Source organism: Propithecus coquereli, unplaced genomic scaffold (assembly GCF_000956105.1).
Source record: "Propithecus coquereli isolate 6110/MARCELLA unplaced genomic scaffold, Pcoq_1.0 Scaffold237, whole genome shotgun sequence".
Taxonomy (NCBI): Eukaryota; Metazoa; Chordata; class Mammalia; order Primates; family Indriidae; genus Propithecus; species Propithecus coquereli.
In genome coordinates, this window is record NW_012147919.1 from 1,175,319 (window position 1) to 1,200,537 (window position 25,219).

The following is a 25,219-nucleotide window of genomic DNA, read 5'->3' on the forward strand; positions in this document are numbered from 1 at the left end:
ATACAGCCATGTGGATTATCTACGTATATGTAGCTACATCAGAAATTATCATTTCAAATGTTGGCAGGGGTCAGAAAGAAAATGCAAATGAGAGAAGAGGGCCGAGGGCTGAGGGAAACTGGAGTGAAATGTCAAAAGCCCAAGACCAGACGACTGTTGACATGAGACTGTGGAATCTGTGTAGGTAGATCACTCCATTTTTCTAGGGAAGCCAAGGATTTGTGTCTGTATATAGCACCTTCCAGTTGGTAATTGTTGGAAATTTAAAAAGCAATGCTTTGTGAGCTAAAGAACCTGTGTGCAGATGACATGCTGCACAGAGCCATGTATTTGCTGTGTCTGACTGATAAACCATCATAGTCATCCATGTATAAAGATGCCACAGACACACATGAGCACACATAAACATGCGCTCAGAACACCTACTCTTTGCATTGTGTTATGCGGGGGACTATAGATTGTGCAAAGAGTTATGATTCATGCGTTTCCTTAGGAAGAGTAAATTCACGAAATCATAAATGAATGCACAATAGTTAAAAAATGCAAATCGTGAATTGTGGCTGCAAACATATACATAGAACTTCACATCTGGGAGGAAATCTGCAAAACCAGAAAAAATCTGGGTTGGCATGGTAAAATTAGGATAGTTTGAAAATTTATGATTTAAACATGTGGGGTGGTTGGATTTAAAGAGGGGGCAAGCATGTCAGTAAGATGATCTGCCCCAAAACAGTCCCAGATTGTCCCCAAGTGACTTTATACACAGTGCTCTGGGGTTTTATAACAGGGGTCAGCAAAGCTTCCTATAAAGGGACAGAGAGTAAATGTTTTAGGCTTTGTGGACTAATATGGTCTCTGCTGCAACTACTTAACTGCCATTGTAGCGCAACAGCAGCAACAGGAAATACGTCATCAGCTGGGCCGTGGCTGTGTTCCAAAAAAGACAGCATTAATGGGGCCATTGAAATTCAAATTTCATATAATTTTCACAGTCATGAAATATTGTTCGTCTTTTGATTTTTCCCCAAGCCAGCCATCCAGCCATTTAAAAATATACTAAACCTTTTTTTTTTTTTTTTTGCTTATTGGTCATGCAAAAACAGACAGGAGACTGGATTTGGCCCTTAGGCCAGAGTTTAAAGAGCAAGTGCTCCCTGAGAGCTGGTGCTGACTTCAGCATTCATAAGAAATTAGAGCTGGACTTGTAGACTCAGGCACAATTTCAGAGATGGCAATAATTCACCCTGCTGAGGCCCCGGCTGAATGAAGGGGTTGTAATGGATAATTTTATATGCCAACCTGACTGGGACATGGAGTGCCCAGGTATTTGGTTAAACACTATTCTGGGTGTGTCTGTGAGGGTGTTTCTGAATGGCAGTGACATTTCAGTCAGCAGAGTGAGTAAAGCAAATTGCCCTTTGTAATGTGAGTGGACCTCGTCCAATCTATCGGAGACCGGAATAGAACAAAAGGCAGATTAAGAGGGAATTAACTGTCTTTGCTTGATTGTCTTGAGCTGGGACATTGTCTCCTCCTGCGTTTGAATCTGGACTAGAACTCATCACCATCAGCTCTCAGGTCTCCAGGATGCAGATTTTTGGGACTTCTCAGCCTCTGTAATTGCATGAGCCAATTCCTTATCATCTCTCCTCTCTCTCGCTCTCTGTATATATATTTACATTTATACTCTATATTTATGTGTATTCTGTTTGTTCTGTTTCTGGAAAACCTTGACTAATGTAATACAGGAGTAGACACAGATAACGCAGAGATAAAGGTCAGTGCCGTCAGACTGTGTTTACAATCACTGTCCACAAAACCAGGCCTAGTTCCAACACCAACTCTGACCCATGCCAGCTTTGGGGAAGAGAGCAAAGTTCTGGTGTCCCTGAGCTCCAGTTTTCTCCTTTCTAAAATGGGGACAGTAATAGTGTTTATCTTAAAGTCTTCTTTGTAAGGCTTAAGTGAGGTATGCTCATAACACGTTCAACACGGAGCCCATCGTGTAATAAGTTTCAGTGAAATGTAGCTATTATTACTGTTATTAATAGCTGAGCCATCATTAGTATTGCTATTAATAGCTGAGCAGACTGGTTGGTCCAGATTGATCCTAGCAATGGCTGATGGAAATGGCTGCAGCGGATGATTTATCCAGCAACAATTATATCCCTTTCATCTGCACCCCATCCTTCTCTCTCTCTCTCTCTCTCTCTCTCTCTCTCTCTGTCTCTTTCTCTTTCTTGGAGTGACTAAGTAGAACAAATCTAAAAACAAGATTCAGAAGGAGTGGGGAATGATATAATTGGATATCTCTCTCTCTCTCTCTCTTTCTCTTTCTTGGAGTGACTAAGTAGAACAAATCTAAAAACAAGATTCAGAAGGAGTGGGGAATGATATAATTGGATAGTTTTTAGAGAATCAGAAATTAGAGACTACTATAAGAAACTATAAGATAGTTATATTTATCTAATACTATTTCCTTATTTCCGGAGGAAGCCATACATCATTGAAAAATTGCAAACAACACAGCTAAACAAAAAGAACAAACTCAATCACTGCTATTCCTGCTGCACCCATCCCTGACTTTGGAGTGTGTAGCTTTCCCTCATTTTAACTATGTGTATAGAGAAAATAGAATTATATTGAATACATGGCTTGTGACTAGCTTTTTTTGCAAAAACATATCTACATTAAAAATCATCTGCAACATCATATTTCATGGTTATATCATATCACATTATACATATGTTCCATGGATTTTTAAGACTATGCTTTAGCTCCATGCTCTATCTGTATGTGTCAATGAGTAGTTGTTCAGGTTAAATTCTTAAAAATTGATGAATCGAAGGCTGTGAATGCTTTTAAGGATTTGATTTTCTTTCCAAGTAGCCTTCCAAGATCCAGTCTTGATATCCACTTCCCCATAGTCTTACCAATTCTGGATATTGCAATAGAGAGAATTCAGTGAATGGATGGAGCTGGGGGGAGAGCTGTGAAGTAGAATTCAAATCACTTAAAACTTACAGAGTAATGTGTCATTGCATTAGTGTTGTGTAGCTGTCCCATTAGACGCCTTTAAGCACCTAAAGTTTTTCCAAGATTACCTTATTTGTAAAGCCATCAATTCGCATAAATCGTTTGGTGCTTGAAAGGCACATGCACGTGTTTTTCCATTTACAACCTCGTTAGTTTCGCCAAAACTTAATCAGGAATATGAGTAACTCATTCAGATCATCCCTTTGAAAATTTAACTAGAAAATGATGTCGCTCGGTCTTCATTTGCTGTACTCTTAGCAGGTTCTGTAAAAATGAATGTGATTTTAAAGCAGCAGCATCCTGTTCTAGGTGGAAATGAGTAAGCTTCGAAATGGGACCTGAATCTCAAGCAGTTAATGTGGGGATTGTGAAAAGCTTGAATGTACTCAATGTACTTCAATCAATTCCTGATTAGGAGATAGCATGCTAAAATCAAACAAATGAAGACAATATTACTGGCCCATCCTGCCTGGGCTATTGTTCTGATTTTGCTGGTAACAGAGAATGGATCCACACCTATCTGGCTAGATTCTCCTCATGAGGAGTTGCCTGTGTGCTGCCGCTGGCTTTGCTTCCTGAGATGGCCGTGGTGCTGCTGGAGACAGACGGTGACACTCACCTGCAGCCTAGCCTCGTTATTAGGAAGAACTAACTCACTGCTAACTGCCACAATAGTGAAACCCCCCAGAGCGCAGCTGCAGACAGAACGCCGCACTGTGAGATCTGTGCCAGTCTGAAGTTACAGCCCTGAGTGGACCGACCTGCATCTGCCTTGTGACTCGAACCCTGAAACTCACAAGGAGGAGGTTTGTGCGTCAGATGATCGTAATGAAAGTTGCCATAGGCCGAATAATGGCTCCCCGGAGATGTCTGTGTTCTAATCTGAGGAACCTGTGACTGTTACCCCATATGGCAAAAGGCACTTTGCAGAGGCGATCAAATCAAGGATCTTGAGATGGGAGAGTCCCCTCAACTATCCAGGTTGTTGAATGTAGCCACAGGGACTTCATAAGAGAGAAAGAAGAGGACTCAGAGTCAGACACAGGCAATGCGATGATGGGAACAGAGGCACAGAGGGAGAGATGGGGGAGGAGAGAGATGGAATGACGTACGCGGCTGGCCTTGAAGGTGGAGGAAGGGGCCGCGAGCCGAAAGCTATAGGTGGTTGCTAGAAGTTAGAAAAGGCAAGAAAACAGATTTTGCCCCAGAACCTGCAGAAGGAGCCAGCCCTGTTGATGCCTTGACTTCAGCCCAGTGAAACTGATTTTGGATCTGGCCTCCAGAACTGTAAGACAATAAATTCGTGTTTTTTTAAGCCACCCATTTGTGGTAATTTGTTTCAACAGCCATAGAAAACTGAAACAATAATGATAAATTAACAATGTATTGTGTCTCTACTCTGTAACAGACGACATTTTAAATATTTTTTTTGTGTGTACTTTCTAACCTTCACAAAAACTCTTGGATTAAAGACCCAAAGCCACCAGTTTAGGAGTGGTGGAGCTCAGATTTGGAACAGGTGTGCTGGGATAACCCCCACCTTATGCTGTATCTCTGAATCGAGCCTCTGGACATGGACATGTTCTCTTTATCCTGCGACAGATTAGCTCACTGCTGTTCTAAAAACTCCAAATTAGTGGCCGGCATGTAAAAATTAAGAGGTGTCACATAAAGCTCAGATTACTATATTATCCTGAAGAGTGGAAAGATCTGGAAATATTGAGCTCACATCCCAAAATGGCAATGATTAGATATGCCCACGTGTCCACACACTTTAGACAGGATGGGGATCTTCAGTTTTCTACGGTCCCTGGCACTCCCCATTGCTAAACTCGTCAAGTGTCCCCTCTGCGGGGACTGGCTAGCCATGCTGTGGCCAATTGATGACTACATGTGTTAATTTTCTGTTGCTGTGTAACAAAGTACCATGTACTATGCACCATTAAAACAACACTCTTTTATTGTCTCAGAGTTTCTGTGGGTCAGGAGTTTGGACATGGCTTAGTTGGGTCCTCTGCTTCAGTTTCTTACAAGGCTGCCATGCTGGTGTCGGTTGGGGCTGCAGTCTCATCTCAAGGGAAGACTGGGGAAGGATCCACTTCCAAGCTCACATAGTTATTGGTGGAATTTAGCCACTGGGGGTTGTAGGATTGAGGATTTCCATTTTTTGCCGGCTTTAGGGTGGAGGCTACCCTCAGCTCCTGGCCACGTGGGTCCCTGCAACACGGCCACATATTTCATCAAAGCTAGCATCTCCTTGGAGGGTGGAGGCCACGATCCTCCATATCATAACTGTGGAAGTAGCATCCCATCATCCTGTCATATTTTATTGGTTAAAAGCAAGGCACGTGCCCTGCCCACAGGCAAGGGAGGGGACCCCATATGGGCACACACACCAGGAGGAGGAGATAATGGGGCCACCTTCGTGTCTGTCCCCTACACCATGCAACCCTCTGGAAGAATATTTAGTGCTTTGATTTTTACCTTTTAAGTATTTTTCCTGTTTTGTGCTATTTGCTAATAGTACCATTAATTTATTGAACATCTGCTATATGCCAGGCTCTTTAGCAATAATAGCCACTGCCATCTTTGAGGCCTCCTATAATATGCCAGATACTTTACTTGCTTTTTCTCCAATCACCACAATAACTCTGTGAGGTAGATTCATGTTTATGCTCACTCATTTGTTTATTCAAACATGTTTATTGAGCATCTACTATGTTCTGTTTCATGCTGCAGGATACAGTGGTAAACAGACACTTGAGGCCCGTGCTCCCATGGGGCTTACAATGGAAGGGAATATTTTACTCATGACCGCTGACCTGGAAGAAGTCCCTGTCCCTATCCTAGAGATGAAGAAAGTGAAGCTCTGAGTGGTGAAGTCACTTGCCTGAAGCTATAGAGCTCATTACTACTGGAGCTAGGAACGCAGGGTGGCTTTATCTAATTCCTAATTCCCTACCTCTGGCTGCAAAGCCCCACTCCTTTGAAGGGTTTTAAAGCCACTGACACAGTCTTAGCATTTTCAAATTACCCTGATGATCAGAGCACTTTTCAGAAACATCTGTCAACTTACATCTTTAAAAGAAAATCACTGTTAAAAGAAACCCCATTCCTTTTAGTAGTTTTTCTCCAGATAGCAATCTTAGAATTCCTCCTCCACCTCCCACTTTTTAAATTCAATGTACTATTATCATTCACTCTAAGGGGGTGTTTGAAGCAGGCCGGGTGGGCCTGCAGTAAAGGGAAGGACTAACGTCGAATGGGATGGGGTGGCAAGGGCGTGTGTGCTGCCAGCTGCCAGCTGCCTCGCTGGAGAAGCAGCAGAGAGGCTGCAGACGCTGGGTACTCCCTTGAGCAGCTCGCTATTTTTGCCGCCTTTGAGATCAGTGTCTGTGACAAAGTCTAATTTTGTAACAAGGAGTGGCACCGTGTGGGATGTTCCTCATTCCACGACTGGGCCTGTCATTTTTAGAATTGCCTTCAAGGCGAGAGCCTCAAGGTGAAGAATGCCGGCATTTTAGCAGGTTTCCTCAGGGGCTGTGGCGTTGGGCTCCATTCTGGGTGACGTTCCGCCCCCCCAGGATGACTTCTGCCCTGTCCTCTGGAGCCCTGACTACACTAGGTTTGAGAGTTCTGTCTGAACTATTCCTTGGCACCTCTTTTTGTTTGGTTAATGGATTGATTTACTTCCAAACTGGGTTTGGCAAACACAATTTGCTAATGATTTGTAGAAATCAGGTGGCGTTCTTCCACAATTTTTGAAACCAAATTAATTTATATTCAACCTAAGTTTAAAAGCAATATGCTATGCAATTTTTCTTAGACATAGAGGACACAAAAATATGACAGAATCAATTTTATTACTGTTCAGACACTGAAATAGACCTTTGCATGGTATGGTTTTATATACATATAAACGCTCTTCTCACAACTCAATGTCCTAACCCTTCCCACTCCTCCCCACACACAAAAAATCTATTTGTACCTCTTCTTCTATTTATGGGCTCTGCTTAATTGGGTTAACTTATGGATTTTTTAAAATGTACCGCTTAAAGCAATTATCAGCTTTTCCCCCTTCTGAATTAAGCCCTTTTTATATCCTGGCATATTAATTATCCTTCAAAAACCCTACATACTACTTGCAAAATAATATGGTAGATCTGATGAAGAACATATCATAAAGCAGAATTTTTTTTAATCTTTAAAGGAGCTTAAAATTTAGATGAGGAGTTCTGATGTATACCCCTCACGCAATCATATAGTTCCGTGGGCTCAATTTACTGGGATCTCTTTAGAGGGCAATTTGTTCTTATTTATCAAAATTAAATTCACACAGCTTTTTACCCAGCAATAGTACTTCTAAGAATTTACTCTAAAGATATACTAGCAGAAGCCAAAATCATGTGCGCACAAATGTCTACCGGGGAGTCATTCCTTCCTATTATATTCTCCTTTTTAACAAATATTTGCTGAGCCTGCTGTCCACTGGCCAGTATGGGAGATGCCGGGGAAATGGCTCTGAAGAAGACGAAGTTCCTGTTCTTGGGGGGCTTATTTACAATAACAGAAATAACTAAAAAGAGGTTAAGTGGCCACCAAAAGGGGACTGATTATGGCACCTAATATAACAGGAATTATATGAGGCAGCTATCTAGAAACAGAAAAGCCATGTATGGCAATGACTACACAAAGAGAGTCATATGCAGTTATATCAAAGATGTGTAAAGTAAATGAATGAACAAAAGGCAGATTCTGACACTCACACTTCCTTTTAAAAGCACAGAAAATTAACTTCTGGCAGGCTACAAAGGTACGTGTTCATGTTGGCTATCTTTGGGGATCAAGACTATGGTTTAAGAGTCTAGAAAATGTTTTTTATATATCCCTTTATGTCTTTCTCTTCCATTTAATTTCTTTAAGCCATGGCTACATAATTACATTTATGGAAACAGAAACAGTGGGTGAATTTCTTGCATATGACAGATTGAACCAATTCCACTGGTAAGAGAGAGGGAGGGTTCTCCCACTAGCAATGCATTGAACTACAGGATAAAAGATAATGATATTTTAAAAATACGTGGTCGAGAGTTCAAGCTAGATAGGGACATTTTCAGGGCTATGAATAGAGTCTTTGTCAAGGGTCAAGAGCAATCTTCTTAAAGAAGGTTATACCTAGGCTGAGTTTTAGGATGAACAAGCGTTAGCTACACGCTGCCGCCGTTGCTGAGGGCGATGACGTGTCTGACGCTCATTGAGAACTTACTGTGTGTCAGGCCCAATTCCAAGCACCAGACACGTATTAATATTGAATCTTCAACGTGCCGTATTGACAGGCACAATCATCCCTTTTTATGGCTGAGGAGTTTGCAGGGCGGGTGCACAGCTAGGAAGTGATGGAGTCAAAACTTAAACCCGGGTGACCGCTGGCTCTAGTGCCCACATCTGAGCCACCGTGCTGTACTTAGCTGAAGTTAAATGAACTAAATTAAGTCACAAAGCATGTAGCATGAATTCTTTAGAAACCAAAAAAAAAAAAAAAAACCAAAAAAAAAAAAAAAAAAAGCAAAAAAGCTAAATGGGATTAACCTATCTTTAATAATAGACATTTAAAACATACTAAACTGTTCATTCAGACAGGATAGATACAGATGACGCTCAGTCTCCTTCCTTAAATTTGCTATGACTTTGTTCAATAAATCTCATTCTCTGAGCGCTTCCTTTTCAGTCTCTCATAAAAATGTACTGACTTGCAGTGTGCGGTGGTGTGTTTGAATGGTACTTTTACCTGATTATTAAATAAATGCTGCCTTGTCTTATAACTCCCTCCCCAGAGCTGTGAGCTGCTGTCATGTGCCGTGCCTGTTGTTTAGCTCATGGTTGTGCCTCTATAGGAAGAGGAAACGCACTGAATGTTGCTAACAGGTTGTAACTTTGTTTATAAACTCTACAACTAAAGTTACTGTTTGAGATGGGGGTGCCATATATAGGCAGCACACTGAAAGCCAATGGTGGGGAGGCACCAGGCCACGCCACGAACTTTCCCCCACGTGGGGATCTTCACTGAGCGCAGAGGACCACAGGTGCATCTTGTGGACCACAGGCACGGTGTGAGCAATGCGGCGTCCCCATGTCAATCACGGCGAAGGAGACAGAGCTAGGAATGGTGATGAGGATTGCGAGATGAATGCAGTCAAGTCAAGCCAGTTTCTCATCTGTTTTGAGAAACTAGGAAATAAATGATGTATTCGTCTCCACCAGGGGTTGGCAGCGTTTTTCATGAAGAGCCAGACAGTAAATAGTTTAGGCTCTGTGGGACAGGTAAGGTCTCTGCTACTGCTTCTCCTCCTCCCTCTTTTTTCTCTTCCTTCACTTCTCCTCCTCCTCTTCTTTTCTACTGTAACCATGTAAAAACCATTCTTCCTTTCCGACTCGGCTTGCAGGCTGCAGTTAGCTCCCCGAGCCCACCCTAGGCCCTGGTTCTCAGGCATTAGATACAAGTGTACTTATTTAACCCGTCCAAGCCATGCACGTGTGTTTGACATCTTGTCACCATAGCAGCTGCTTCCACTGAGTGGGATCCTGGTATCCGAAGGGTTGATCTGATCCTAGGCCGGTTTTGCCTTTTGTAGTAACTTTGAAGCTGACCTCTGAGCAAGTAGGGCTCCACTGGAGGCTGCAAAGCCTCTGGAAGGCAGGGATGACAAGGCCCCATTGGTTTGTAATAAGCTCAGGGTCTGGCACAGGGCTTACAGGTTTGTTGAATGAACGAAATAGGGATTGAATAAATCATTTCATGAGCATAGAGAAAAAAGAAAAATGAAGGCAGAATACCAAATCCAGTTCCCTCCCAATGCCCCAAACAAGGCTCGAGTTCCAAGCAAGTCTGCTTTAAAAGGCCATGGAAAACTCAGTCCCAGAGGATATCTGTTTTAATGTACAGGTGGGGGAGAGAGTTTCCTTAGTAGGGGGGCATAAAAAGTTACCAGAGGCAAAGGGAGCAATGATTTTGTTTTATGCATGTGGCTGAGAATTCAGATGGCTCTGAATAAATTGATGCAAATCACTTTCATTCCCCATGAAAATAACCATCCGAGTGCATCTGGTGCTCAGCAAAATGCTGCACTTGGAAATTTGGCCTCAAATGGTTGATTTCACTAACAGTCTGCTTTGTCAAAGCTGTAAGCCACAATGGAGGCATTGTTTTAGCCAGAGTTCTGCTCACCAATAGTGTCTTTGCTGCATTTTTTTTCCCCCTTAGCAGGAGAGCAATCTTTCTCTCCTACCCACTTTTCCTTGGATATTGTAACATGGAAGAAGTAAGCTGCTTGCTCTATTTCCATGACAGTTCCATAATATTCTGTGATATCTTGGTAACATTTTGATGATAGGAGTACCTATCACTTTTCCTGCGAATGTCAGAACAACAGAGAGGAGTCGGAGAAAGTAAAGACCGCTCTTTGGGTGGTTTCTGCCAAACATCTGTCAGAGCTGGAATCAGAGTTAGGCAGCCCATGAGGACGGGTTTCATTAGAAAGTCAGGAAAGACCACATGTTTGGCAGATAGTTAATTTGTACTTGAAAGAAGGCCCCTGGGCCAGTGGGGGTCCAGGGCCCTTGTACAGATTCTAATATCCTGTTCCTCCTGCTGGTGGGGACATTCCCATCTCCTTGCAGCCTCGATGTTTGGCCAGTTGCCTTTTCCTAAACTTTGGAAAACAGTAGATTTCTCTGCTCCCAGGAAGGAGAAGTCAGCTCAGAGGAGGGTCTGTTCTCTTTTGTAGAGGAAGGGGCACCACCATGGCAGACGGTGACATGACCAAAGCTGGGCTTTCAGCTCGCTCTCTGGCCATACACTCTAAAATCCTGGGGAGTAGAGGAATCGCATTTTATTTGTTTTTAAGTTTCCAGCCGCCAGCACAGTGTGTGGCTTATAAATAGTGTCCAGAGTATATAAATGGATGAAATGAGTGAATGAATGAAACAGAGATGACTGAATGCAGAATCCATTGAAAGGGGTGAGGGAAAGGGCAGAGGTTTTTAGGCAGCGAACGTGTAAGCAGAAAACTCGGTTAGGAGGCTTCATCTAATTGAGGGATAATTAGAGTTGGAACGAGCAGCTCCATCTGGCTCTTTGCTGAGAGTCTGCATGCTTTATTTTGGACAATTTTCACAACTGTCCTTGGAGATTGGGACTGTTTTTTTTTTTTCAATCTTATTTAATTTATTTTTACATAAACATGTGTATGTAAAATTTAACTAACTACAAAATTATGATCATATAGATGATGATGAGTGCTATATTTTTTTCTTTTTATTATTTGTATGCATCTCTTTTAAAACCCCTCCTCTCTCTTTATTAGTAATTCCTAAACCTTGTTAAGCAGTTCGTATGTATCTTTCCAAGTTCTCCTGTGTACTCACATAGTCCTACGCAGATACCTGTGTTTGCATACACACATAGACACACACACACATAGATAGATACAGAAGGTGGTTGTTATGGGGTCATTGTTTATTTTATAAAATTGTGATTATATCACACATTTAAAAACTACTTCTTAGTTTTTTCATTTAACAGTAGATATTCCATGGAAATAGTTCTAAGTCATGTTGTCTAGCTCTAATTCAGGGGTTGGCCAACTACAGCTCAGGGGCAAAATCTAGCCTGTGACTGTTTTTGTAAGTAGAGTTTTACTGGGACATAGTTACACCCCACCATTCACTTACGTGTCATCATGGCTGTTTTCGCAGGGAAGCAGCAGCATTGAGTGGCTGGTGATGGGGACTGTGTGTCCTGCAAAGCCATTTGCTATCTGGCTGGAAACAGAAAAGTTTGCCAACCGTGGTCTTACGCATTCCTTTTAATGGCTGCACGGTATTTATGATATAACATAATTCATTGAACCTATCTATTGAGATATCAGGTTTTTTGCCATTAATAAACAATACTAAACATTCTTGTATTCATGTTCTTATATACCGTTAACCTTATTTAACTGACTTTATAAACTTATTTAATAGTTAACTGCATTTTCCAAACTCAGGAGTAGGATTGTTGAATTAAAGGGTATAAGTATTTCATAAAATTTAAATCGGTGTTGCTATATTGCCTTCTGAAATACTGGAGTATCTTGCATTTTATTGGTAATATTAGTGGGTCCATTTCATAGAGGCAGAAACTGAGGCTCAATGGCTCACATTTTAGTAAGCAGAGAGTCAGAAAAAGAACATAAAGCCCTGGGCTTATCCTCAGTGGGAAATGAAAGGAAGGAACAGACTTGGGAGACTTTTCCGGGGTAGAAAGCAGACAGAGCCTGTAGGGCCTGGTGTGTGTTTGTGGTGTGGGTAGAGGTGACGGGGCGAGGGGAAGGGCGAGGAAGACACAGTGGATCTCCAGCCCCTGTGCGTGGCACAGTTGCTTCCCAGGCTTGTTAAGCCACTGATTTCTGGGCTCCACCTCCACTGTTTTAGCAGGTCTGGACTGGGGCCTTGGAATGTGCATTTCTAATAGGTGCTCAGGTGATGCCGAGGTTGCTTGTCCAGGGGACACACTTTGAGAACCACTGCTCTAAAGTGAATCTCAGGATCTGGCCCCTTGATTCTAAAAAGAAAAATAAAAAATGATGTATGCTCTCCAGAAGTGTGACTGTCCCAAGAAAAGACAAGGAATAGAATGCGAGCTAAAGAGAGCATAGCGTGAACTTTGTGCTTTGCTGCGCTTTATGCATAAAAATCCACAGTAAGACACACCGATCGCTCAGTAAACACACCATTGTGCTGAGAACAGAATTGTCAATTCAGGCATAATTTTCTCCTTGTCTAATCAGAGTGGACGTTAGCCAGTCTTTACACGTGTATCAGCTGTACGTGTTCACAGGGTTTCGTGTGTTTAGGGAAGCAAGAGCAAGGTGTCAGTTCAGTTCACTGACTGGAGAAAACTAGATCCTTTTAAGAAGGCTTTCTTCTTGAGGGAGGGTAGCTAAGCCAGCAGGTGAGGAAGGACTGGGCATGAGAGCTGTCCTACAGGTCTCTGAAGAATGACTTACTCTTCTCAGCAACCGCGTGGCGGCCCCGCAATGATTACAAAACTTATTCAATAACATCTGCATCTCTGTTCCAGAGGAATTGGTTACTGCCACTTAGCGTAGCGATTAGCATTTTAAGCGGTTTGTATTGATTAAATAAACCTGCGTCTTCAAGCGAAAAGAGCCCGAAAGAATGCAGCCAATGTATTTATCTCCGTAAATTGTGCCCAGCACCAAACCATACAAGACGAATTTGTGCAGACTTTATGAGGGTACTTCATAAACCTCAAACATACAGATTTGTCAGATCTGGTAAATAGATTGCACACTGCACAAACACCTGCTTGATTTTTAAAGTCTTTTTTAGAAAATTATTGTCTAAGACCATTGTTCTCTGTTAAGGGACACCATTTGGTCTGGATTTTGTAGAAATAAACCCAACATTTTAAGATTCAGTTAAAACCGTATTTACTATTCATGAGATATTTGGAATGCTTCTTTCTAAAGACTTGAAATTATGTTTGGTTTCTTTGAGGACTCTTTCTAGTCTTCTTTGGACTTCCCCTGGTTTTCATTTTCTAGTGCCATTTGGAGAAAACCAAAGGGGTTAGGGCTGAAACTAGGGGGAGGACCTATAATACCACAGTGTATGAAGTGGGAGGGTATTTCCTCTTTACAAACCTGTTCTTGGAAGAGTGGTATACTTACCTATCCCTTAGTGCCTTATGCATAGTTACAAAGTTCTTTAAACTAGTGAATGGAATAGTGTGCACGTAAACAAGGAAGCCATGATTTGTTTTTAGATGCATTAATTTCAAAACAAAGTTTTTAGAATAAAGGATCTGTATGTGATATAAAATGCGAATAGTACAAAAGAATATACACTGTAAAATGTCTCTCTCCCATGCTCAATCATCCCAGATCTCAAATTTATATTCTGTGAATCACTTTACCAGATTCTTTTGTATCCTTCCAGAATACAGATTGCATAATAGACATAAAACATATTCATTCTACAAACAGTAAATGTTTTGTGTAAGCCCCTGTTCTAGGAAGCAATCGTACAGCAGAGAATAAGAAATAGTCCTTGTCCCCAAGGTGTTTGTTACATTGTTGTAGGGGGAGATAGCCCATCAACAATGAACATATAAATATTTATCAAGAGTTGATGAATGCTATGAAGAAGACATCAGTGTAAGACAGGAGAGATGACCAGGGATGGTCACTCTGGTAAAGCACTGAGAGCTGAGGCAAGTAAGGAGGGAGCCTTAAAAATTTCTAAGGGCCGTTTTTTCTGGGGAAAGGATACCTCACGTGCAAAGGCCCTGGGGCAGTCTGTGCTTTGCATGTTCATGTGCAGGGAGGCTGGTGATTTTGGAGCAGATAAAATGAGAAGAGCGTAGCAGGTGAGGTCTAGAAGTAACTGTGATCCAGGTCCTGTCTGACTTTGTAGCCCTGGAAAGGACTGTGGATTTTTTTTAGGGTGAGTTGGGAAGTTATTGGAGAGTTTTGAAAAAGAGGTGAGATATACTGACTTTGCTGTCGAAGTGAGCACTCTGGAAGCTGAGAGTAACTAGGGTAAGGGTACAAGAAAGAAGACAAGTTGAGGGCTGTTGCAGTTATCCAGGCATCCAGGTGAGCAATGGTGACAGGGACCAGGATCTTGGTGATGGGAGTGAGGAAAAATGGTGGAATCTTTATGTATTTTGAAGATTGGACCAAAGGATTTGCTGATAAATGAGAAATCTTACAGAATACAAAGAGAGGAGACAGGCAGGCTCAAGGTTGTTGCTGTTATCTTGGTTTTTGTTTTTCAACCTGAGCAAGGAGTATAGAATGGAGGAAACGTCTACCTGGAAGGGGATGAGGTTAGGGGACGTGGAGCATGAGAAACAAGAGTTCAGGTTTGTCCCTGTTAAATGGGAGATGGCTATTAGTCATCTGCATGGAAGTGGGAAGTGCACTGTTAAATACACAACTCTGAGGTTTAGGGGAGAGACTGGGGTTACAGATTTACGTTTGGGCATCATCAGATTGTGGGTAGATGATATATAAAACCACACCAGTCACAAGCTCTCCCTGTGATCCTGTTTAATAATTGCCTTCCTTTGCTTTTAAATCATTTTATATCACTTCACAAAGGTTTACCTTTTCTCTTTTTAATGGCTACAAATTAGTCTGTTGCACAATAACGTGAAGGTAAGACTTCTTTGTTTAAGAATAAAATGAAATTACCAACTCATCTGCTTTTCTGATATAGCAACAACGTAAGCAGTTTTTGAGCCAGTCTAAAATCCATTTGACATGCAAATTAAAATTGAATTCTCATATTCATTTACAACTGGTTATCAGAATAGTGGTTAATATAGTGGGCCCCAGAATGAAAATTGTGGGCAGCAGGGAAAAAAAATGTTATAAAGAAGATTGGGTCAGAATTTAATTTCACTATCTCATTTAATAAATAAAAAATGGTTAGGGAAGTTGAGAAAATAAAGTGTGGAACAGCCAAAAGGTAGACTGCAATGCAGACATTAAAATGATGCTATAGAAGAAGGTAGTATTTAGGAATATTAGGATATGTTCATAATATATTAAATTTAAAAAAGAGCATGGTATGATAGTAGATACACTGTCATTCAGTTTATGTTAAATATACATTATGTGTGCACATTTTAAAAAGACTGAAAGAAAATATATGAATATGTTAAAAGTGCTTTTTATTTCTTTGTTTCTGTTTTTTCTGGGTGATGGGTATAGGACTGATTTAAAGTCTACTTTATGTATTTTTCTATATCTCCTAAATGTAATAAAGATATAGCAATAGTAAAAGAGAACTCGATTTATTACAAGTCTTAAAAATGGGTAATAAATATCACAAAATATGTGGACCCCTCCCCTCTTTTTGGTGCCAGGCAAAATACTACCAGATCCAAAGATAGAGCTGTCTTGGAAAATGGAAACTTCCTGCAGGGGTGGGGGCCGAATTTGAGGGCTTAGAGCTGCTTTGGTTTTTCCTGTTCCTACGGTTGTTCCAGGCTTATAGTAATACCTGAACTCATACTTGTTCATTGAATTCGGTGTGTACCAACTGGGATTAAGTGATTAAATATATTCTCTAAACATACTTACTTATTTGATTCTATGTATGGCTTTTTTGTTGTTGCCTAAAAACTTTTTAAGGCTTCTACCCTCAAGCTGGAAACACAGTCCAATATCAAATATTTCGATTTAAAAAGAAAATGTGAAATATTCCTATTATGACCTTGTTCAGAAATTCTTGCTAAAGACAGTGTCATGATATAGAGCTAATTATAAATATTGGTAACATTTATAGAACCCCACAATGAATTATGCATGGTCTAAGAATTAGCCGCAAAGTAGGAACTATTTTCTCCCTTTTTACTGATGAGATATCAAGGACTAAGACAGATTAAGTAACTAGCCTAGGATCAGGCACTTCTTAGTGGCAGCTTCTAGACTTTAAACCAGATTTCTTTCACTTCCAAGTCTGGGATTTCACCCTATAGGAAACTTTTCCCTGGAATGATTGATCGAAAGGTGATAAACAACATCAGACAATGGTTCTCAAAGTGTGGTTCCTGGATCAGTAAGTTCAAAACCATGTGGGAGCTTGTTAAAAATGCAGATTCCTGGGCCCCACCTCGGAAACTCTGGGAGCCGGGGCCAGGAATCTGCATTTTAATGAGATGTCCGGGTGATACTTCAGCTTGCACTGGGAGAACTGAACGGCTGACCCAGGGCCAGAGAGCATAGGTAGACGAGATTTTCAAATGCTATTATATTTTCACAGGGGAATAAGAATGCAGAACCTGAAGGCATAGTTCAGAAAGCCACCTGGTGAATGTCAGTGAATGCGGAGTGTGGTTTAAATGAGACGGCTGAGTGTAGAGTAGAGGAAGAGGAAGAGGTATGCAGGTGTGGGCTTCCCTTGGGACGCGGTTTTACTCTTTCTCTCTTGGACTGAGCTGTCCCTTCTGACTCAACTTTGCCCACATTTTGTGCCTAAAATATCCATAGAAAATTAGTTGCTTTATATATATTTTCGTAAACTGAGGACATTATTGGAATTGGAAGTTGCTCCGGTTGGGAATATATTCAAGCATGGATGTGGGTTCGGACTCACAGCTGAATCTTCTTGTCAAAATGGTGTCCTTGTTTAGCCGACTCGGGGCCCACGTTGAATCAAAGAAAAACCATGATAAGATTTGCATATGCAAAGTTGTTATTGGCAGAGACCTCGCTTGAGTTACTGGAAGGAGCAACCTGATGGAAGTTTGAGAGTCTGGTGAGGACGGAATCAGTCTTGAGGTACTGAACTGTTTGCCATTGCGATGATGTGTGCTGGTTCCTGAATGAATCCAGACTGATGTCACAAAGACAGCATATGGTACTCATGATTGACTGCAGCAGCAAACAATTACATCCTGTCGTGCTGTTCAATTTCGCAAAACACAATGCTCTGCTGTAAAAACAGTTGGATTCCAGAGAAGGACAATACGGTGCAGTGTTGCGGCTCAGACCTGCCGCTGCTCTGCACTCCTGGTCTCAGACTCATAAAGGAAGTGCGCTGGCAGCAAGTGAGCGTCAGCCCAAACAAATGAGGAATACAGAAACCCAAAATGCATGTGGCAGGTGTGGGAGACAGTTGTTTTTCTTTTCTTACTGGCAAGCTATGCATAGTGGTCCAGTCATTAGAATTTCTTTCTCTCCCAAGAGGGTTGATAGGATGTTTTCACCATTATGAGGGAAGGACCTTGGCAATCAGCCCTTCCTTCACTGTGAGTATCGGGAAGTTTTTAAAAGCTCTTATGCTTCAGCCAGTTGTCACTTAGGTCCCGATTTAAATGGTCCTTCCCCAGGGACTGCTTGACCAGAAGTAGCCACCCGCTAGCTCATCATATCTTGCTTTTTAAATAACCTACATAGCGCTTACTAATATCTGATTTTATTTTTTTGATGACAGCTTTATTGAGATACGAACATACCATGCATCCATTACCATATGTATGCACCCTTTTAAACTGTACAATTTAATGGCTTAGTATATTCAGAGTTGTGAAATCATCACCACAATTGATTTCAAAACATTTTCTTGACCCTAAAAAGAAACACCATCTGCTTTAGACATCCCCTCCCAGACCTGGGAAACCACTGAGCTACTTGTCTCTCTAGGGATTTGCTTTTCTAGACATTATATAGAAATGGAATGTCTTAGTCCATTTTGTACTGCTATAATGGAAGACCACAGACTGGGTAATTTAGAATGAACGGAAATTTATTTATCACAGTTCTGAAAGCTGGGAAGTACCAGATCAAGGTGCTGGCATCTTGCAAGAGCATTCTTGCTGTGTCATAACATGGTGGAAGGCATCATGTGGCAGAAGAGCAGAGACAGCAAGAGGGAGCAAACCCACACTTGCAGTAATGAACCCACTGCTGAGATAATGGCATTGTCCACTTAAATGCTTCCGAAAGTTCCCACCTCTCAGTACAGTCACATGGCAATTAAATTTCAACATGAGTTTTGGAGGGGACAATCAAACCATAGCATGAAATAATACAATATGTCTTTATGACTAGCTTCCTTCACCTGGCATAATATTTTCAGTTTCATACATGTTGTAGCATGGATCAGAGCTTCATTCTTTTTTAATGGCAATCTGACTTTTTTGTTATTTTTTTGTACAGTTTTGTCATCTGTCTCATAGTTCTATGAGAAAAGAGACCTTCAAGTCCAACAACTGCCATGGAGCAGAACTTAAGTTAGAACATGGTTCTCTTACTCCATGGTCAACTTTTCTTCCTCAGCAGAAGGATGCTTAATTCTTTCTTTTTTTTTGCATTCAAAACCCAATCAATTACATACATTGATTGATTGCTTTGAGTATTTTATGCCACCGGGCAGTGTGAGGACTCACTTAGGCTGAGTTAGGAAGAGCCCTACATGCATTCCTGCTGTTTAGGGGAAGAGCTCGAGTGTTGAAGTACAAGAAGACATTTGTTTGACTTTCACAAAGCCTTGTCTTTCTTCTCTGATGGAACCTGAACCAAAACCGCCGAAAAAAAGAAAAAAAGGAAAACAACAAGCCCCCGGCCCCCCCAAACGGGCCAAAAGGGTGGGCCTGGGCAAAAAAGCAAAACCTTCCCAAGAACCCCCCCGCCCAACCTGAACAGCACAGTGGAGTGAAGTAGATCCTTATACCACATACATCCCCCACAGCCAGCCACAGCCATGCTAATTTAAACCGGACCTAGAGTTTCAGCATGAATTCAGCCTGGGGTTAACAGTGCTTCCGACTTGCTGGGTTGAATAGAACTTCTTTCTAAAAAACTATTTCCTACTACTTGGGCAAAGGCTGGGTTCATTAACTCATTCATCCATCATGCATTTTTTAAGCCTCCGGAGGCTCTAGCTAGGTGCCAGGGATACAGAGATAAAAGATATAATCCCTGCTCTCCAAGAGTTCATGGTCTACGACAGGCGGCAGGCTAGTTTAGTGCGGACCACAAAACAGCGAAATGATTGGAGAGCGGGTAGGAGCACCTGATCGTGTTAAGGGAGAAGAGGTATAGAGAGAGTATCTAGAGGAGGTGATTCCTGAGCTGACTCTCGAAGGGAAGGTAGGCGTGAACCAGGTGAGAAACGGGGAGAGCCTTTGGGCTTACGAGCAGTTGTGCAATGGAATTCCACAGGTAGTTGGAAATGGCCAGACCAGGCAGTGTGGTTTAGACGGAGGTGAGATGTGAGATCGGAGGGTTAGCAAGATCTGAGCCCCCCATTGTAAGAAGTTTAGCCATTACAGTGAGGATACATAGTTTCTTGGCTGGTTAACTCAGGAGACTGGGCTGGGCGGTCCCCATAGTTCTCTCAACTCTAATGTTCCATGATTCTATTAAATTTTCCTGACACAGGAAACAAAATGGATGATTCATGATTTTTTGTTATTGTTTTTTAATAAGTTCAAGGATATATATTTAGTAGGGTATATGGGGTCAGGAGTGTGGGTCAAGTGTGGTGTGCAGCTGGTTCTACTATAATACCATTTCTAGATTGCCACTGGGCTCAGGTGTATTTGATAAGTTGGGAAAAATTCATTATAATATTGAGGTGCTGGTTCCTAAGCAATTTTTCTTAGGCAAGGGAGGTCCAGATTGGCAGCAGTAGGATTGTAACCTTAAGCTGGCAAGGAAAAAGCCCTTAATAAACTACTGCACAGGCAGGGCCTCTTCCAGCTACAGTTTAAGATGGTAGGAGATGTGCACAGGTGCCCAGGCCCCCCAGGGGATGCGCCCAGCCCTGTGCAGTCTTCCTGAGCTCTTGCTGGTGTGGCTCACGTCCAGCAGTGCTCACCTCTGTCACCTGGACTTCCTCGAGCCAGCATTTCCAACCAAGTGCTTTTCTGCACTTTTTATAACCCAAGTAAACCTCCAGCCTCGCTGGGCTGTCTAAGCAAGGCTGTCCCCTGAAGCAACAGCGACTCTGGTCATAAATAGGCATGCATTTTGAACTGTCTTCCCGTCACCTGACTTTTCCCACAATTTTGTGAATGGGAGATTTTTCAAGAATGTCTATGCCACCTTGTAACAGAAATCCCCATACTTTACAATTCTATGGTTTGGGGTAATTTTTATTTTAATTTTTAATGTTACAGTGTAATGTTTATTTTTAAAAAATTAAGCTATATAAAGATATATAGGATTTTTTTTTTAAAGAAAAAGACTATAATTCTTCTCCTCAAGTACAGTAGTAAATCCTTACTTAACTTTGTCAATAGATTTTTGGAAACTGTGTCTTTAAGCAAAACCAGGTATAATGTAACCAATTTGATCACAGGCTAATTGATACACACAAGAGTTAAGTTCCTACAGCCTATTTCTGGTCATAAAAACATCACCAAACTTCTAAATAAAGACCCAAAACACTCCCAAGATTAAACATTGCAATAAATGGGAGCTATTGGCACATTTAAGAAAGATTAATAAAAGCAAGATAATGATTTATCCAATTATTCCAATTGAGGGTCTTGGTGGCAAGAGCCTATACCGGTGGCTCAGGACACCAGCCCCAGACAGGACACCATCCTGTGGCAGGGCTCACTCACACACACCCACACTCACTCAGACGGGGACCAGGTAGAAATGCCAATCCACTTAATGTGCACAGCTTTGGGATCTGGGAGCAAAGCAGGGTACCCGGAGAAAGTCCATGCAGGCATGGGACGGGGGCTATGCAAACACACATAGACGTGATTTTTTTTATCATCAACGTTATAATGACATGACATTGAATGAAACAACATTATTCGAGGACCTGCTGTACTCCAAATAACCAGATTTTAACTCCTCCAACAACGGGTGCTAATTTATATTTCCACCAACGGTGTCCATGAGCACTGTTCGCTGCCCCCTGCACTGGTGGTTGTTACCAAGGATGAGACGGAACTGCAGCAACACAGAAGAATGTGGGGACATTCCCCTGCTAGTCACCAGTGACTTCCTAAGTCTTCTCAGCCTTAGAGAATTATTCAGACGTGTTTGCATTATTAAACGAGAAAGTTTTTCTCATCATTCCCCTCTAAAGGCAATTAAAATGCTTTTTTCATAACATTAGACTTTCTTTGAAAGGATTGAGGAGGAACTAGAGACCCAGGCTTTGTACCATTCTCTTCAGAACCTGGCATTGGTGTCATTTCATTCTCGTTCCTACATAAACTTTCTGAAAATACAGTCAAATCGTGCTGGCTGCCTAAACATATTTGCAGTACCATGGTGACTAATTTGAAGAGACTGGTGTTTCCTTTATATTAAATTCCTTTATGATTTGAAATAGAAAAATCGAATAACTAGTACCTCTAAATTCAATTCTTTTCCTCCCTTTGTTTTCTTGTAGTCCATGCAAATTATATTGAATGGCACCAGAAGTCACCAATAAATCGTTTTTTTTTGAAAGACTTTAGTGTATACAGAAATAGCCACTGTGAGTCCATGGGGTGATGGATATGTTAATTAGCTTGACTGAATCTTCCTATAATGTATACATAGGTCAGAACATCACGTTGTGCTCTGTAAATATATATGATGATTATTTGTTGATTAACAATAAATTTAAAAATTAAAAGGAAAAGAAATAGCCACAGAACAATTCTACTAGCTTAGCTCAGCTTTTTAAACCTTTAGATCTAAGAGGGTATTTTTAGGAAAAACTGTACCCCCTGAAACCTGGTGCTTTATAATTCCACTTGGGGACTCATTTTGGTAACTGTGCTATTATGATAGGGAGAGGGAATTCAATCCAACAAATGTAGATGCAATGCCTCTAAGTTACATTATCTTTTGAGTGAATGGTTATAACCTATCTTTTAAGTTGAGTCTAATCGACTACCATGAGTTTTGGTCTCCACGGTATGAAGCCTCATATTATCTTGGCTTTATTGAGGGAATGTACAGATATTATGCCTGCCACTACCATGCTGATGAGATGTGTACAGTGGAGCCATTTCTTAAAAAAAAAAAATTGTAAATGGTCATTGTAATTTTTAATCATCATCATCATCATGATGTCCATTTTTTTCCTATACCTCTTTGTTGCTAGGCAAGGCTAAGGTGTCAGTCATCTCACTGAACTCTCATACTACCTAAATGGGTAAGTGTTTAATGCCAGCATTTTTCATACGAGCAACTAAACTGGCATTTCACTCGGTCTGCAACTCACTGTTTCCCTCGTGGTACATGATATAAATGTTTCCTTTTCCGTTTGTGTAAATCTTTCATCTTGAGATTAACAGTTACCAAGTATTCCATTGTGTCTGTGTGCAATTAACCAGGCCTTGATTGAGGGATACTTAAGTTGCCTTTAGTTTCCACTGACTGCAAATGATTTCCCAAAGAACATCTTGCACACATTTATGTATTTGGGAGTGAGTTTTTTGGGGACTGCGTGAATTATTTGATATTCAAGTATCCAGGAAATCCAGCTTTGCAGATGGTCACTTTTTATGCAATGACGTAGTAAACCTGAATCACGATCGGGTCTGAGACCAGGCTGCTCCCACCTGCGCACCCGTTCTCTGTGCATACCCCTTCCCCATTCACCTTTCCTTTTCTTCTACGCATCCTTCCAGCCTGTCTTCTCTCCAGAACTTCCCTGTCTTTGTCTAGTCAATGCCCCTGATGTGGTGGGGCAGGCCACTGGCTACTCGCTGATGATGTGGAGGACTTGTATTGTGTCATTAGAGATAGTCTTAGCCTCCTGTAGCTGAAAGTGACATCTTCCCTTTTCCTCCCTCAGAACCTGGAACAATGATCAGCTGAGAAAAGGCACTTGTTCAAGCAGACAGAGTTTTTTTCTGATGCTAGATAGAACATTGAGTGTTCTGATAGAACACTCAACTCTAACCAGCTCAAACTGAAAAGAAGTAATTAGCTCATAGAATTGAAAGTCAAAGGCTTGCCTAGCCATTGGGTTCAATCAGATCTAAGGTCCAGCTGGAGCTTGTCAAGATCTCACCTCCTTTTCTTGGCGCTTCTTCCGGATGGTGTCCATTCATGGTCACGTTCTCCTTTCCTTGTTCCACGATCGGCTCCAGCCCTGTCTCCGGTCCTCTTGGCAATTCCATAAGAATGCTCATTTATTTGATTCTGCAAGTATTTCTTGCACACCTACTATGTGCCAGGGAATATTCTAGACCCTGGGGATGGAGCAATGAACAAAACAGGCACAAATCCTTATTGTACCTCTACCGATTCTCTCTCCCACAAAAGTTCTGATAAATGTCTCAGGGGATTGTGTCTTTCTGGCCTGTCACGGGTCACTGGGCCAGCCCTGGAATCAGGGTGAAATAGGCCCCACCAGAACTGCAGGGATCGGGCTGAGTTGCAAGAAGTTTCCCAAAGGAAAATGAACGCAGTGTTGCCAGCGGGGTGACGAAAGGACGCGAAGTAAGCAGGAACAGGAGCTGGCCTCCATCCCCGCTGCCGCGAGTACATGCTCACTGATTCACGGACCGGCGGGCTCCGTGGTTCTGGGACTCCCTGCTCTCCTGCTCCCTCTGCCCGGTCTCGTTCAGCCCCCGTGTTGCTGACGCACCGTTCTCTTCCTTCACCCGCAGCTCCAGATGAAGATGAGTGAGCGGGCCGCCTCGCTGAGCACCATGGTGCCCCTGCCTCGCAGCGCCTACTGGCAGCACATCACGCGGCAGCACAGCACGGGGCAGCTCTACCGCCTGCAAGGTAAGCCTGGGCCAGTCCTGCAGCTCTGCCGAGGTGGCTCAGCTCAGCTGGTGCATCCAGGCTGGCTCGTGCCCTTCCTCCCAAGGTAGGGCCCCCATCAAGGCCCAAGAACACGGGGCACTTAGTCTTTCTAGAGCTGTACTTGTCAAATGTTTGCATCTATCCCCACGTCCTGCGGGAATGTTGTTTAAAATGCAGATTCTTGGGCCCTTAACCACAGAGATTCTATAGATCTCAAGGCGTAGGATGTGGCTGAGCAATCTGCACGTTGAACACACCCCTACATGGGGTCTGGGCAAGGAGCCGGGGTCCAGGCTTCAAGAAACAGTCTAGTGGACTGATGACTAACAGCATTAGTATTGGGAACTTGCTAGAAATGCAAACTTGAGACCTACTCAATCGGGGACTCTGAGGGTGGGGCCCTCGGTGGGGCCACCTGTATTTTAACAAGCCCTCCCGGGGATTCACAATGCTCACGTTTAGGAGCTACTGTTCTTGTGCATAGGCCCCGGACTGCTAAGTCAGAGTCACGGCTTGAGGTTCGCTGTAGGACTTTAAGAATATCCTAGTAAGTCCTTCTTCCAGAGACGTGGTCTCTGGAGCACAGTACAGAACCGCTAAGAGGGGAGACAAGAACAATTAAAAATTCTGGTTAAACCTTTTCTTATTCTTTCAAATTTGCCTTTTTACATTTTATAGTATATAAGAACAGCTTGTTCATATGTAATTTATAAACAAGCCTATGTGGGGGATATTTGCAAAAGAACTTTTCAACGATGGGGTGCAAGATCACTGAACTTGAAATAGTATGCACCAGACCAGCGGTCCCCAACCTTTTTGGCACCAGGGACCGTTTTCATGGATGGCAATTTTTCCACGGACCGGGGTAGGGGGATGGTTTGGGA

General features: G+C 42.2%; 1 protein-coding gene across 2 annotated transcripts in view; it reads left to right on the forward strand.

Moving 5' to 3' along the window:
- The window catches only part of DOK5 (docking protein 5), a 176,841-nt gene that overhangs the window by 139,215 nt on the left and 12,407 nt on the right, over positions 1-25,219 (forward strand). For both annotated transcript variants that reach the window (XM_012645841.1, XM_012645842.1), the window contains exon 7: positions 24,194-24,314. In XM_012645841.1, the coding sequence (XP_012501295.1) occupies positions 24,194-24,314 (121 nt within the window). The remainder of the gene's footprint in view (positions 1-24,193; positions 24,315-25,219) is intronic.